Here is a 16,340-nt window from a genome sequence, read left to right as displayed (position 1 = left end):
GTTCTGTAGAGGATTGTTAGTTTGCTTTTATTTAAAATGTACAAGTGAGGAAAAAACATTCCAGCTTAGAAAGCAACAGTTGTTTTTTAAGTCTGTCACACCTCTTACAATGCAGGGTTGAATAATGACTGTTTGTTCTTGCTGGGGTGGGTCTTGCTGTCAAGGCCAGTCAATGGAGAAGCCATGCTTGACTCACATCCTGTCTCCCACCTGCCAGCCCCAAATACTAACAAAGGCAGGCTGGTTGAATTTCGGCCCATGTTTCCTCTCGTCCGGTGTCCTGAATACCTGCTTTTCTGCACTCTCTTGGGAATACTGCCATAAGGAAACTGGCTCACATGCTTTCATTCGTTCTGAGACTGGATGATATGCGATCATGCTTGAAAAACATCGACCATTTGTAACATGACTTAATAATTGACTTTAGATAGTTGGGTTTTTTTTTTACAGTTTTCTGAATGGTATTTTAACTGTTAAAATGAATTGAGTGTTTAAGTGCAAAACTTGATGGATACTGGATTTTTGTTTTGGCATAGAGTTATATGTATACATTTGTAAATACTGGGGATGTGCATTCCTATTAAAGTATACACCAATCAGCCATAACACTTCCTTGTTTCTACACGCGCTGTCTATTTTATCAGCTCCACTTACCATATTAAAGCACTTTAAAGTTCTACAATTACTGACTGTAGTCCATCTGTTTCTCTGCATGCTTTGTTAGCCCCCTTTCATGCTGTTCTTCAATGGTCAGGACTCTCCCAGGACCACCACAGAGCAGGTATTATTTGGGTGGTGGATCATTCTCAGCACTGCTGTGACACTGGCATGGTGGTGGTGTGTTGGTGTGTGTTGTGCTGGTATGAGTGGATCAGACACAGCAGCGCTGCTGGAGTTTTTAAACACCTCACTGTCACTGCTGGACTGAGAATAGTCCACCAACCAAAAACATATCCAGCCGACAGCGCCCCGTGGGCAGCGTCCTGTGACCACTGATGAAGGTCTAGAAGATGACCAACTCAAACAGCAGCAATAGATGAGCGATCGTCTCTGACTTTACATCTACAAGGTTGACCAACTAGGTAGGAGTGTCTAATAGAGTGGACAGTGAGTGGACACGCTATTTAAAAACTCCAGCAGCGCTGCTGTGTCTGATCCACTCATACCAGCACAACACACACTAACACACCACCACCATGTCAGTGTCACTGCAGTGCTGAGAATCATCCACCACCCAAATAATACCTGCTTTGTGGTGGTCCTGGGGGGGTCCTGACCATTGAACAACAGGGTGAAAGGCAGCTAAAAAGCATTAAAAAAAAAACAGATGGACTACAGTCAGTAATTGTAGAACTACAAAGTGCTTCTATATGGTAAGTGGAGCTGATAAAACAGACAGTGAGTGTAGAAACAAGGTGGTGGTTTTAATGTCATGGCTGATCAGTGTATAGTCGACACCCAAGTGGCGCAGCGGTAAAACAAGCTAGCCCGCCACTGCCGAGATCTCAGTCTCTTAAACCAGCAACCATCCCATCACTAGTCCAGTATCCTAACCACTAAGCTACCACAGGTATGTTAACAAATAACCATGTACCATCTGGTTTTAAGTCAATATTACCCAACCTGACTACAAATCATTTAACTAAAATGTGTTGTGAAAGGAGAATGAACCTCCCAGTCGTCTCTGTTTGACCACACCCACGTCTATTGGTGAGACCTGCTGCTAAAAACAGCAGTACCAGGGGTTTGAATCCTGGGCTGGGCTCACAAATACAGAAGACACATGGCATTACATGAATCTAACCATTCAGGGGGGACACATCAGTGCACCCTTAGTGCCGGTCCCAAGGCAACATAAATAGGAGATTTGCGTCTTGTGGGGCATCCTACGTAAAAACAATGCAGAAGCGTGTATATGGATAAATAATTGGCTATAGCGCCCCTTAGAACTGGTCACAGAGGTGTTTAAGAGATTAATCATTTATTCTTTTTTGTTTCAAGTTCCACTACACCTCACTTCTCACCTTATACTCATTCTTCTTTCCACCAACTGTCATTTGGAAGAATGTGATCCGTCTTTAAGTGCAGACACGGACTTAAACACCTTGTTGGTTTACCTTTGTCACATGTCTGTGTTTACAACAAAGTCACTGTTGTTGTTTGTGTTCTCTTTTGGATCCGCCTTTACATTACAAACTGTTTACTGATGCGTAACCATAGCAAACGTTAAACAAACTTCGCTTTATAAAAGTTGTATACAAAATACATCAAATGAGAGGAATTTTTTTTACATTACAGACATACCAAGCTTTTGTAAGACTTTATCCCATTAATTATGTTCGCTTGGCTGAACCAGAAGATAATAATGCGCTAATGGCACTCAAACAATAAGCCGGCCTAGCAGCCGTATTCTTCACATGCCTTAGAATCCTGAGCAGCTAAATCATCTTTTCAGATCAGAATTCGAAAAAGATAAGGAATGCAGTCCATCTGCATTCTCCAGTGAGATCATTCCTTCTCCCACGTTTGCACTCCGCTCTGTGATCAGAATGGAATTCGGCACCATTACTCTTTGTAATTAGTGATGTTGTGTATAATAGAGTTATTTTATGCTTTATTGGCACTCGGGGCTTAAGTGCTTTATGACGATTTAATAGCAGATTGATTGTGTTCTCATGTTCCTACAGGCCTCCGGAGAGTGACATGTTTATAGATGGAGTGAGCAGTGACATTGAAGGGGAAGAATTTAACCCGGAAAGCTGCCAATGGGAGGTGGAGGAGGAGGAGGAAGAGACAGCAGTTATTGAGCCGCTTCCACTAGCACCTGTTCCAGAGAAGGTTTGTTTTCTTATTTAAACAGAATGTTGTTTTATTTTGCAGTCTAGCATGGAGTAATTTTTTTAACAAATTGACATTCTCTTGGCACAAGCCGGCAATAAGTTTAGATAAAAATGATCTTTTTTTCTCAATCATGATACTATCACCTGTTCCCAATTCACAGGATGTTCCAAAAAGGTATAGATTGACGGTTCTATGGAATATTCAACTTTTCTCTTTTATTTTGCCCCTGTCTCAACTTTGAGTGTGTTGCAGGCATAAAATTACAAATAAATAACACAATTAAATTAATTTCTTTGTGCTTTTGTTAAATTAAGAGTATTAGCAAATTAGATATCAGGTATCATTGCTTTTACAAAATATCCCAGCTTTTCCAGAAATGGGTTTTATAGTTTAGTCGTATACACCTAAAAGTTCTTTATTTTGCTTTCCTCAGATCAGCCATTTAGTTAAAGCTGCACACTTAAATATTACAAAGAATTGTATTATTTCAATAGAATTATAAAATTATAATATTCAAATTACAAAATTTTGATTTCTATAAATATAGTTTTTCTACTTTGTTTTAACATTCATTTAAAAATAAAAACTGAAATCTCAGACCCAGGTGTGTGCCTTTCCAATCCATGTCCAATCAATTTAGATTTGTCACTGGTGGACTTCAGTTAAGTTCCAGGCACATCAAAAAAAAATAATTAGAGCTGGCTGCTCAGGTGGCGCAGGGGTAAAAACACACGCTAGCACACCAGAGCTGGGATCTCGAACACCCAGGCCTGCCGCCTGGACTGAGCAGCCGCATGAACAACGATTGGCCTGTTGTTCATATAGGGGTGGGGAATTAGCCAGGTAGGGACTCTCTCATAACTGATGCAACTACGACCTCTGCTGGCTGGTTGATGGCGCCTGCACAGAGACGGGGAAGGAGCGCATCGATCAGGGTGTGTCTGTCCGTACACATGATCTCTAGTGTAGCTGACAAAATGCATACCGCTGCTGCCCACATGTCGGAGGGGCCAGGGGTTAGCTTCGTTCTCCTCAAATCAGAGCGGGGATCGGTATTAGTGGAGAGGAAGCATGACGCAATCGGGAAATTGGACGCACTAAAAGTCGGGAGAAAAAAGGGAGAAAATGCATAAACAAAATATAATAATAATAAATAAAAAAAACAATAATTAGAGCTAACCGGGTGCACTTCTTGCCCCCTGTGTGGATGAAGAACCTCAATTAACCACCACCTTTATTCATGTCAAAATTTCTGTTACAAACAACTATAGGGAAAATTTCACCCTAGTACCCCCCAAAAATAACTAAAACTCTTAAAAGCACTAGCATTTAAAAACGCCATATAAAAAAAAAAAAAAAGATCATCTCTAAAATTTTACAATCTAATCTCTATACACACAAGTAAAGAAAGCAAATCGAACCCCTACTTTGATGTTTAAACACAACCTATTATTCAACCATGACAATAGTCATAGCAGCTGACATGGCGTTAAGAATCAAACAATCAAATGAAACCATGTGCACCCCACGACAATTTGAAGTGCCACAGCAAAGCATCTCAATATTTCTGTAAAGGTTTCAGGGTTTTTTTTATTTTGAGAAAATCTTAATCATGTTTTCATGTTGCAGATTTGATTGTAAATAGATATAGTTGCCATTTTAGCCATTTATCTACTATAGACCACTGAAGTCGTGCGTCATTCTGTAGTCCTCGTTATGCCCATATTTGGTCACAAGTCAGATTTCCTATGGGAAAAATGAACGGTGTTTTTAAAAAATCGGCTCTAACGCATCCTGTGCTAAATAAACATGTTCTATGTCCTATGTACATTTTTCTCCTGTACATCACTAGATCCTCTGAATTACGAGGTTGTTAAAGGGTCGTAATACTAATAATGCTACACGAAAGCTAATGCTACTGCACATTAATTAGACGTCACTGAACTACACCAATCAAATCAACGGAACGAGCGGCTCGCTTTTGGTGAGTACAACCGAAGGCGTAACACCCGACCATCCTCGCTTTCTACTTTAATGTAGCTAGCTACTAAAAATATCAACTAAAACTTGTGAATATCACGGCACTGTTACACTGGTGAATCGTGCTGCTTCGTGCGGTTATTTAAGAGACTTATAAAAGAAAAAGAAAAAATTAAGAGGCTTCCAGTCTAGTGACGTCAATTCAGTGCGCAGTAGCATTAGCTTACATGTAGCAATATTCATATTTTGACTCTTTAACGACTTCATAATTCAGAGGATCCAGTGATAATAATCAGAAGAATCTCCATAAAACAAAACGTAACAGCTTTGGAACATTTTTTATGACTACAGGATGCTAGAGAGGCAATTTGCGAAATCTCCATTCATTTTTCCTATTCAAAAGTTACCAAATATGGGCGTAACAACATGGCGTGGCCTACAAAATTACGACACGACTTCAGTGGTCTATTAATCAAGTAGTGTGCAATAAGCCCAGGTGATAATTTCTTAATACTCTGTGAATTTCTTATGAGGGCTTTGAATGTATTAATGAAATCAACTGTTTGATGAGTAGATTAAATCTACCTACCTAAAGTCATCTAAGCTTTAATGGAAAGGTGAAGACTGAAGGAAATCTGACCTTTTGTACAAAGGAATTTCCAATTCGGTGTGCTGCGGTTGTCTACATTTTACCCAGAGTTGGAACCTCAAATCTTTTGCACCTGATCTGTTCATTTCAAGATCAGTTTGTTGAGATGGATGCAGCTTTATTTCTATAGCTAGTTAGTTGTTGGCATTTACCATTAGATATTCTTTTGTGGTTGTCACAGGTGAATAAGGAGACCAGCATGGTGGGCCTCCCTCATTCCGCCTCTGTGGTACGGCCCAAAGAGCGGCGGCCTGAGCTCAGCCAGCAGAATCCTTTCGTAAGGGGAAACACAATCATTCGTTCCAAGACTTTTTCACCTGGTCCTCAGAGCCAGTACATCTGCAGGGTGAGTGTATACACACACACACACACACACACACACACACACAATTATTAACTTGGGTCTTCACTTGTTGTATATTTGCAGCGTGGGCGTATACACACACTGATTAACCACTTTACTTTTAGTACATTCACAAACTCACATTTACTGTTCCTTATTTTTACTTCACTAGATCAACCGTAGTGACAGTGACAGCTCCACTCTGTCCAAGAAGTCTCCCTTTGTCCGGAACGCCTCAGAGAGACGCAGTGTCCGCATTAAAAAGGTAAACCTCACACAGTACTTTATATTTACATCAGCAGCAAGTTTCATTATACACAGAAGTGCCTGCGAGACCCCCACAGCATTGAGAATTTGAACGCTTTAATTATCATCTAGTCAGCCATGTCTGCAGTTCTCAGAAAAAGGGAAGGTAAATATATGAGCAGAAGTTTAATATTTAATGCTGGCATTTCTTGACTAATCCAAGGTTAGTGTTAATGAAATGCAGGCTCCACAGAGCGAGTAGAAGTTCTGTTCCCTGGTGGCTTTCCAAGCACTTTTGAAAAGGTCAAGTTTACTCTTAACTGCACTTCCAGGTGGTAAAGCATTACCTGAAGCGCTGAAGCATTAAAGTCCAGAGCGTATCTCCAGTGCAAATGTAAACACAGTATATTTTGACGTCGTACTTGGAAATATTAACATCTAGTTATGTATTGATAAGCATAAACAAAAATATTCATAACACTAGTGCTGCATAGTCCTGTTAGTTACCCCAGTTTTAAGATATCTGCTGTATAAAAAGAACATAAAATTTGACCAATTCCTTTTGGCAAACTAATTTTTTGCTAGATTGTTCCCTTTTTATCTCCCAATCTATTTATTTCCGATTGGGAATCAGCTGCCACTTGCACATCCCCCCATCTGATCAAGGGGAGCCATATCACCCCATGCCCCCTTAGATACATTTAAATTTTCGGCATTTAGCGGACGCTTTTATCCAAAGCGACTTACAGTACTGTGACAGTATATTGTCTAAGCAATTCAGGTTTAATGGCTTTGCTCAAGGGCCCAACAGAGGTAATCTGGCAGTGGTGAGGCTTGAACCAGCGACCTTTTGATTAGTAGGCCAGTACCTTAACCGCTAGGCTACAACGTGTCCAATCTGGTGCCGCCTCTTATCGCCTTCTAGTATTGGGTTGAGCCATATTGCATACGGAGATGGTGCTACAGCTTGAATCTGCAGCCTTCTGATCACTACTCCAGTATCCTAACCACTATGGTGCTGATCTTCTCCGTACTTCACTCTGGGTTTAGTTCTTAGTTGTTTGGATTAAAAGTGCCATCCCTCTTATTTTTAACATGAGTTTGACATGACTAGAGTTGTGTTTAAATTGTTGCTTCATCTGAGCAGTGTACACTGTTCTAAAAGTGTTTAGAACTTTGTGCAGATGACGTGTAATGAATGAGGTGCAGATTGCTGCTTTTTTTCCTGTGTCACTGTTCCGGTTGCTTTTTAAAAACGCTGTCCTGCAGTATTGTGGAGCGCTTGTTCTGAGACAATTGCTTATGGTTCAGTGAACTTTCTACTTTTATATGTACAGACCAGAAATTGTTAAGGGGTTTCCTCTGGCTCTGTAGCTGTTATTCAGTTCTTGTTTAGTCATTTAGTTTTTAGAGAAGGAAGCCTTTACCCTAATTTCTAAACATTGCGTGAAAACAGTTGACATGTAACACATGCTTACATATACACAAATGCCTAGTTTAAGTTGTCATGTGTGTACATTTAAAGTGGACATATAAACAGAAGTGGTGGAATATCTACTTCTCCTACTATATTAGAACCATAAAGTTTAGAGAGGTAAAATAGTAAAACGTCTTTATAAATTGTTTATTTGGATTTTAACATCATGTTTTACATTCTTTGGTTACATTCATGACAGACACAGTAGTTACTCAAGATTCATCAATTCACAAAGTTATATCGAACACAGCCATGGACAATTTTGTATCTCCAGTTCACCTCACTTGCACGTCTTTGGACTGTGGGAGGAAACCCACGCAGACACGGGGAGAACATGCAAACTCCACACGGAAAGGACCTGGACTGCCCCACCTGGGGATCGAACCCAGGACCTTCTTGCTGTGAGGCGACAGTGCTACCCACTTAGTCGCCGTGCCTGGGTTTGATTCCCAGATGGAGCGGTCTAGGTCCTTTCTGTGTGGTGTTTGCATGTTCTCCCCATGTCTGTGTGGGTTTCCTCCGGGAGCTCTGGTTTCCCCCCACAGTCCAAAGACATGCAAGTGAGGTGAATTAGAGATACAAAATTTAAACTGATGAATCTTGTGTAACCAGTAACTACCTGTCCTGTCATGAATGTAACCAAAGTGTGTAAAACATGACGCTTAAATCCTAATAAATAATATATTACTTTGTTTTTCCCTCAAGTGGAAGGAACACGGGAATGGGGCTTCATGAGTACATTTTAGTTTTACATTTTTATTACTGTAAACCATCTTTTCCCCACTCTCTTTTCAGCCCCCAGTGCCTGCGCATGGGTTGGATGGCATGATGCGCACCCCTCTCGACCTAGAGCTCGAGCTGCAGGTGTCCAGGACACGCCACAACCGACTGGCTGCGGAGCTGCACGTGCTGCGGGAGCTGAAGGAGCAGATGGAGAGAGCGAGGCAACAGGGCCAACGCAGCCTCCCCACATGGGTGCAGGAGGATGAGCGCTTCAGACAGCTGCTTGCACATGCTGAGAAACAGGTCTTTCAAACTGTCCACATACTGTACTGGGTGATAAATGGGTCAGATTTACATCACAGTTGGGAGGGTTTTTTTTTTTTTTTTTTTTTTTGCGATTATTTATCCAGCTTGCTATTATAGGAGCTGAAGAGGGATAGGTTGGGTTTCCATGGGTAGAGAGGATTCTAATAAGACATCGAACTTATAAGCCAGGTTATTTAGACGCACTACTTCGACTAACATCAATTACAGCAATTACATCAACGCAGTTTTTACTCACTAAGCTAACACAATTAGCCTCAGGCCAGTCAAACCAGTGGGCTGAGGTGGCACAACCCGCTAGCATGCCAGCTAACATCTCCCTCTGTGTTTTGAAAAAGCCTGAATTTGCAAATAAATGACGTGTACACCTTTATACAAATTAAAAATCAATTAGAACTAATCAACATTTAAAAAGAACTCTGTTCGTTGTTCTACATCCAATCGCCATTTTTGTAATTTATTTGTGAGATAAAGTTGTGCCGCACTGAATGCTGGGATTGCCTTTACTGCTAAGGAAGCATCTGATGCGCCCTTGTTATTTAGTCAGATTATCACTTAGAATTAAGGCACCTCAGTAGGCAGCATTTTAAGGTATCTATAATGCGTGCCGGCAAAATTATGACAGACCCCTCTCATCCTGGACATCTCCTTTTCCAAAGACTTCCATCTGGCAGAGGATTTAAGGCAATCACAAGGAACACAACCAGACTTTTCAATTACAGTTGTTCCCTTGATTAAATACTTGTGCTGTCTGGTCTGTTAAATATGTTGCATGTGTATTATGTGGACTATTATGTGTATTATTATGTGTATCACCAAAACAAATGCCTTGTATGTGTAACATACCTGGCAAAATAAAGTGATTCTAATTTTAAGGATAGATCGCATGGGCGGCACGGTGGCTAAGTGGGTAGCACTGTCGCCTCACAGCAAGAAGGTCCTGGGTTCAATCCCCAGGTGGGGAGCAGTCCGGGTCCTTTCTGTGTGGCGTTTGCATGTTCTCCCTTTGTTTTACTCCGGGTGCTCCGGGTTTCCTCCCTCAGTCCAAAGACATGCAAGTGAGGTGAATTGGAGATACTAAATTGTCTATGACTGTGTTTGATATAACCTTGTGTAACGAGTAACTACCGTCCCTGTCATGAATGTAACCAAAGTGTAGAACATGACGGTAAAATCCTAATAAACAAACAAACAAGGATAGATCGAGCATAGGATGACGTAAAATGCTGTCTATGTAGAGAGCTCACTAGGTTTTCGGTCAGACCCCATATGTACACGTTCATGTATATTCATAGACCTATTTAGATTGAATTTAGGTACATACATTAAAGCCTTCACGTGTTTACCACGTTCCATGTTATTCTGTTGTCTGCAGACTCGGGAGGAACAGCTACAGGAAGAAAGGGTAGAAAAGATGATGCGGGCAGCAGCAAAAGAAGTGCACAAGATCAGAGGACAGAGTCGAAAAGAAGGGCCCGAAGTCCAGTCGTTTCGGTAAGACATGAACGAATGATTAGTTACCAGTTCCCGGCCTTTGTGGAATGCTTTTATGGAAATGTTTCTTTAATTTTAAATCATGTACATAATAAGTAATAAAGCACATTTCTATCTGTCCGTGTTCATAGGGAGAAGATGGCCTTCTTTACCCGAGTAAAGATCAACGTTCCTGATCTACCAGCTGATGATGTTTAAAAGGATCTCGAGCATTTCTGCATCGTAACTGCTTGTTTTTTTGTTGAAGAAGTAGCTGAAGAAGCTGACCTCTGGTGGTATTATGAAGAATTATTACAGAAAACGAGTGTGTTCAGTAGGAATGTCATTTTTTGAAAACACTGGGTTTTTAGCTCTCAGTTGAACATCTGTAGAGTTTTTCTGATTCTGTTCAATTTTTTAAGGTAGTACCAACAACAGCATTGTTTTTATTTTTTTATTTTATTTTTTTTGCTCTCTGTAGTAGTGTTTTCTGTTACTAATAATTGTATATTGGTATCTGTATTAGGTGTTTTTTGTGTTAGTTGATCATTCCAAACACCAGTGTGTAATTTTTAAATAAGTAGGGAAAAGCATTTGCTTCGTTGATTGAGAGGCTTACTGTAATGCAATGATGTGAATATAGATCTTTATGGTACTCTTTATGATCGATAACGCAATAGCATGGAAATCACTATTCAGATGTATGTTACTGGTGAATAAGGAAAAACAAAACACTATGATTGTGATGTCACTGTACCAGCCATGGCATTGATCACTCACACTTTTAGTAAGATTAGGACAGGTTGATACATTTAGCAAGATCAGAAAGCAACTAACAGTAGGGCAAAACTTTTACACCCTGATCAGCGACAGTACCAGCTGGTTTTCAATGTTCGGTAATATGTATCCACATGGCACAGCACACAAAGCACAACGGCTACAGTCCCAACACTTATGTGTAAACTGCACTTAGTCCCTCAGCCTCTCAGGTAGTATCTTGGCTAGTTCATGCACTTTAATAGTTAGTAATCTGAGAGCTGGGAAAGCAAGCAAAGCACAATAAATAAGTAAACCCCTGATCTCTGCATTTCTCCTTAACCAAGAATCAAAAATGGATCTTAAATGTTTAATTATGAGACCATGTGACCACCCAGGCTATTTTGTAATATCTACATAATAAAAACACCTTAGTTTATGATATCATGGCACTGTTAAATTGTCTTGATTGGTCAGACAGTGTTAATTTTCTGTAACAGCGTGGCTATGATGTGGACAGCTAAATAAAGGATAACAGATCATTCTGTAGCAGCAGCTTTTTACTGGCATTGTTTGCTGGATGCTTTATGTTGTAACACAAACAAACGTGAAAGTCCCAACAATAAACTAAAATTCTGATTTCTTTTAGTTAGTACTGCTCATTAGTTGTGACATTTTGGTCTTGAGTTTGAGCAGTGAATTCTTAAGGCATCTAATCATGGGTGTGTTCGAAAACCTAGTGAGCTGTCTTACTGCCTACATAGGCAGCGTCCTAAGTAGAGAGGATTCTAATAAGTCATTGATTTATAAGGCAGATTATTCGAACTCGCTATTTAGACAGCGATTCCATCAGTTTTCGCTAACTAAGCTAACACAGTTAGCCTCATGCCAATTTAAACCAATGGGATGGGGTGGCACAACGCACTAGCATGTCAACTAACATCTCCCTTCGTGTACTGGAAACGGTTAAACTCGCTGACAAGCCCGAATTTGCAAATAAATGACACTTGTACACGTTTATACAAAATAAAAATCAATAATAATTTATTTACATTTGAAAATAACTCTTCGTTTCTCCGCACTGTCAGCCATGTTTTTTTTTTCTGTGAGAAAAGTTGTGCCGCACTGAATGCTGGGATTGCCTTCACCGTTAAGGCAGCATCGGGTGCTCACTCGTTCTTGAGTCAAAATAGCGTTGAAATTTGAAGATACCTTACTAGTGAGCGTATTAAGGCATCTAGGATTTCGAACAGCCTCCTTCTCGGGAGCGCGCAAAGGATGACGTAAAATGCTGCCTATGTAGAGAGCTCACTAGGTTTTCGAACACACCCTTAGTGTGCATTCGTCTTTCAAACCTAAAGTCTAAATCGATGGCTAGTTTTCTGTATTTTTTTTTTTTTTTTTTTGGCATCCTAAGCCACCTGAAATCCCCCTTAGTACAAGGGTGTATCTCTGCTCACCCTATCTTGGTGCTTCATGCGGCTGTGATGGAGCTGCTGCTACTAAATCATGAGCCGACGCTTCTGTTTTTTATAACCCTATTTTGTATCAGCTGTTCCACATCATAGCATGAAAGTATAAACTTAATAACTGATTTTATTACCTAAAATTTTAAAAAAGAAGTGTGATTGGTTAGAAGTTGTCGGATAAGCAAAATAAAGCACTCTAGGGTGTGCTGATATTTAAAAAATAACTTCAGGGTGGTTAACAGGCACTTGCTTAACACCCAGGGCCACATCACCACTATTCTTTTAAAATTTCCAGTATCAGCATTTTTTTACTGTGCCCATTTCCCAAAACGTGAAGATTTAATTAAACAAATAATTATTTTTACCCTCATTCTTTTACCTATTTTTATAATAATAATAAGCAGCTTCCATTAATAGCCAATCTAGCTCTACAGTCCAAATCTATCCTGTGTCTGAACTTGCACGTTTTCTAGTTAATAAAATGTCAGTGTGTATCATATAACAACCCCTATATCACCGGGAAACAATAATAATATACATATACATAGCTGTGTTCCCCACAACCTTCATCTTCATATGAAATGTTTAGCTGATTGTTGATTATTATAGGCACTTGGATGTATGTGTTCAAAGTATATTATGCTGATTTAGACTTGACTGTGAATGTTATTGCAAAACCGCTGATTTTCCGACCCCCACTTCTGATTCCATCGATCGCAGGTCTTGGAAGATGCTTTTATAAAGCACTTGTTTAGTATATTCAAATCAAGATCTAATTTCTACTAGTAGTATATTGGGTCCAAACCACTATCCTTCACTTTGACTCATCTTTAAAATACACCCACTGTCTATCGAATGTTGATTTATGAACTTATGACGCCGAATTCCAGTCTTGTAAATGAACCACTATAGAATGAAACACAACTTTCTAAGCACTACTTCATTAGTACATGCACTACACAGATATCTGTGTTTACATCAATACTAACAGTCAGGTATCGCTTTCTGATTATTCAGGTTTGAACATCATACATTCATTTATTTACAATGTATTGCTGAAATCCGACGTTTTATGTATTTCTCCAGCTGCCCTATATGCAGGAAAAACTGCTGTGTTCTAAACTGTATATTTAATTTCACATCAATTTCACGTTTTACCACCACTTCATTTGGGGCAGGGATCATCGGGCGCAATGGAATAACACACCCTGAACAGGATGCAACAAATTAAAACCGAGAAGCTGGACATGATCTTAAAATTGCTGTAGCTGAAGTGTTTCATATTATCAGTTTGCTTAAGTGAGTTTTTCTTTTCCCCTTCGGCTGCTGTGGATCATTCTGGTCTGCATACCTTATTTGGCACATTTTACACTGGATGCCCTTCCTGACCCAGGCTTGGAACGGGCACTGAGAGTGCACTGATAAGTGCACCTCCCACCTGCTATGTTGTTTGGCCATCCCTGTACATCCTATGCACATCCTATTTCAGTTCTCTGTACGTAAACAGGACCTCTTCTCCCTACATTTTACATATGTAAATGTGACACTTGATGGCTATTTGCTTCATTCAATAATAGGCATGAATGTTCTACTGTTATGCACCTTGATATAAATAAACCAGCAGAGATTTAATAAAGCACCTTTACATTCCAAACAAACTCGACACATTCCATTCAGCATTAATACCCAACCTTGTCTGAATTGATGAAAAAGCTTTACAAATAACCAAATAAGTAGTGCATTGTCCATTTCATCTCGTAGCTCAAACAGCTGTTTTGTAAAATGCTGAACACCTTAATACTCTGAAGTTTATTCATCCTCTATTCATTCCGTGCTCGGATTTCTCTTCTAATACATAGATGAAATAAAGAATAGCATGATAGCAGACTGGAGCCCTCTAGGAAACTATGGACTGGAATCTAAAAGACAGGAAAATTTCCCTTTAAAAAATGCACTGGTAGCTGAATGTGAACTGTTCCGTGGAAACACTGAGAACTGGAAACCTTAGTTCTGTTCTGAAAGCGTGTCTGCACAGGATGTAATCAATAGAACATTATGATTCTATGAAACTGAGCATTTCTTCTGCTGAATTTGTCCTCTGTTCTCCATGTAGTCACTGAATTTGTGAAAAATGTGTAGGATTTGCTTTGAAATAACCCTTGAGAAATTACTGTCAGTAACTCATGCTGGTAGTCATGAATGATTTGTCGTCTGTGTAGCCTCACGCTAGAATTCTTGTTTTTATTTTTGATTTGTTTTTAAATCTGATGTTCCAGCAATGATGGAAAAATAACTGGGTCTTTCCACTTAGGCGATTTGAGAAACACAGCATGTATTTATTGCACTTTTGTGATTTGGGTGTGCTGTTTTCTTTCTTTGTGAGACGAAAGCTGTGAATTTTCTGTCAACGAAAAATTGTAAATATGTCACCAGCACAAGAACATGTTTTGTAGATTCACAACAAATATAAAAAAGCTTCTTTACTTCTAATCTTGAGTATTGTCATGCTTTACTGTAAAATGTACTTCCCTTTTACAGATGTATCGGATAGAACATTGTCTCTAGTGGTTACATGATAAACTATAGCAGCTGATTGTGACTTAAGAAAACCAGCCTTTTTTTTTTTTTTTTTTTTTTTTTTTTTTTTTTTTGGACCGATGAATCTAGGGGAGAAGTGAAAAGCTCCTGGGGCTGTGTCTCATGTGTCATTGTCTTTAATAAAGTTCTCCACGTATTTTACCATAACTGCAGTATTAAAAATATTATAAATATCAAACAGTGCTCCTAAAGTACTATGTAAAGGATTTTTATAGGCATAAATGTGGGTTCAATTATCAAAAAAGGAATTCTAGGGACCAGGTAGCCCTGCCCCTGTAAAGTGCTAGGTTAAAGTGCTCAATAAGTTCACCAAATACTGTGGAGCCAGACCATGTAGCACTTTACAAGTTAGTAAAAGGATTTTGTAATAATGCAGAATTTAATAGGCAGGCAGGGCAGAGATGATAGAACAGGGCTAATATGCTCAAACCATCTAGTTGTAGTCGGCACTAGAGCTGCTGCCATTTGAACCAAATGAAACTTGTTTAGGGATCTACCACAGCAAGAAGAGTGAGAAGGGCACTGCAACAATCTAAACCTAAAGTTATAAATGCATGGATCGTTTTTTAGCATCATTGACAAAGTATATTTCTTATTTTAGAGATATTACATAGATAAAAGAAAGAAAGCTACTCTAGAAGTATTACCTACAGTGGGGTCAAAAAGTATTTAGTCAGCCACTGATTGTGCAAGTTCTCCTACTTAGAAAGATGAGAGAGGTCTGTAATTTTCATCATAGGTACACTTCAACTATGAGAGACAAAATGAGAAAAAAAAATCCAGGAAATCACATTGTAGGATTTTTAAAGAATTTATTCGTAAATTATGGTGGAAAATAAGTATTTGGTCAATAACAAACAAGCAAGATTTCTGGCTCTCACAGACCTGTAACTTCTTCTTTAAGAAGCTCTTCTGTCCTCTACTCGTTACCTGTATTAATGGCACCTGTTTGACCTCGTTATCTGTATAAAAGACACCTGTCCACAGCCTCAAACAGTCAGACTCCAAACTCAACCATGGCCAAGACCAAAGAGCTGTCGAAGGACACCAGGAAGAAAATTGTAGACCTGCACCAGGCTGGGAAGAGTGAATCTACAATAGGCAAGCAGGTTGGTGTGAATAAATCAACTGTGGGAGCAATTGTAAGAAAATGGAAGACATACAAGACCATTGATAATCTCCCTTGGGGTCAAGATCTCATCCCGTGGGGTCAAAATGATCATAAGAACGGTGAGCAAAAATCCCAGAACTACATGGAGGGACCTGATGAATGACCTGCAGAGAGCTGGGACCAAAGTAACAAAGGCTACCATCAGAAACACACTACGTCGAGAAGGACTCAAATCCTGCAGTGCCAGGCGTGTCCCCCTGCTTAAGCCAGTACATGTCCAGGCCCGTCTGATGTTTGCCAGAGAGCATATGGATGATCCAGAAGAGGATTGGGAGAATATCATGTGGTCA

The 16,340-nt window shown here is 39.7% G+C and overlaps 1 protein-coding gene across 1 annotated transcript in view; it reads left to right on the top strand.

Annotated features, from left to right (window-relative positions):
- Window positions 1–11,256, top strand: part of wwc1 (WW and C2 domain containing 1) — a 54,196-nt gene extending 42,940 nt beyond the window's left edge. The window contains exons 17-22 of the mRNA XM_063011183.1: window positions 2,688–2,838; window positions 5,652–5,816; window positions 5,986–6,078; window positions 8,332–8,562; window positions 9,959–10,077; window positions 10,209–11,256. Of these exons, the coding sequence (XP_062867253.1) occupies window positions 2,688–2,838; window positions 5,652–5,816; window positions 5,986–6,078; window positions 8,332–8,562; window positions 9,959–10,077; window positions 10,209–10,275 (826 nt within the window). The 3' untranslated portion in view covers window positions 10,276–11,256. The remainder of the gene's footprint in view (window positions 1–2,687; window positions 2,839–5,651; window positions 5,817–5,985; window positions 6,079–8,331; window positions 8,563–9,958; window positions 10,078–10,208) is intronic.
- The last annotated feature ends 5,084 nt before the right edge of the window (window positions 11,257–16,340 follow it).

The sequence above is a fragment of the Trichomycterus rosablanca genome, chromosome 16, assembly GCF_030014385.1.
Source record: "Trichomycterus rosablanca isolate fTriRos1 chromosome 16, fTriRos1.hap1, whole genome shotgun sequence".
Taxonomy (NCBI): Eukaryota; Metazoa; Chordata; class Actinopteri; order Siluriformes; family Trichomycteridae; genus Trichomycterus; species Trichomycterus rosablanca.
This window is presented reverse-complemented; position numbering and strand designations above follow the sequence as displayed.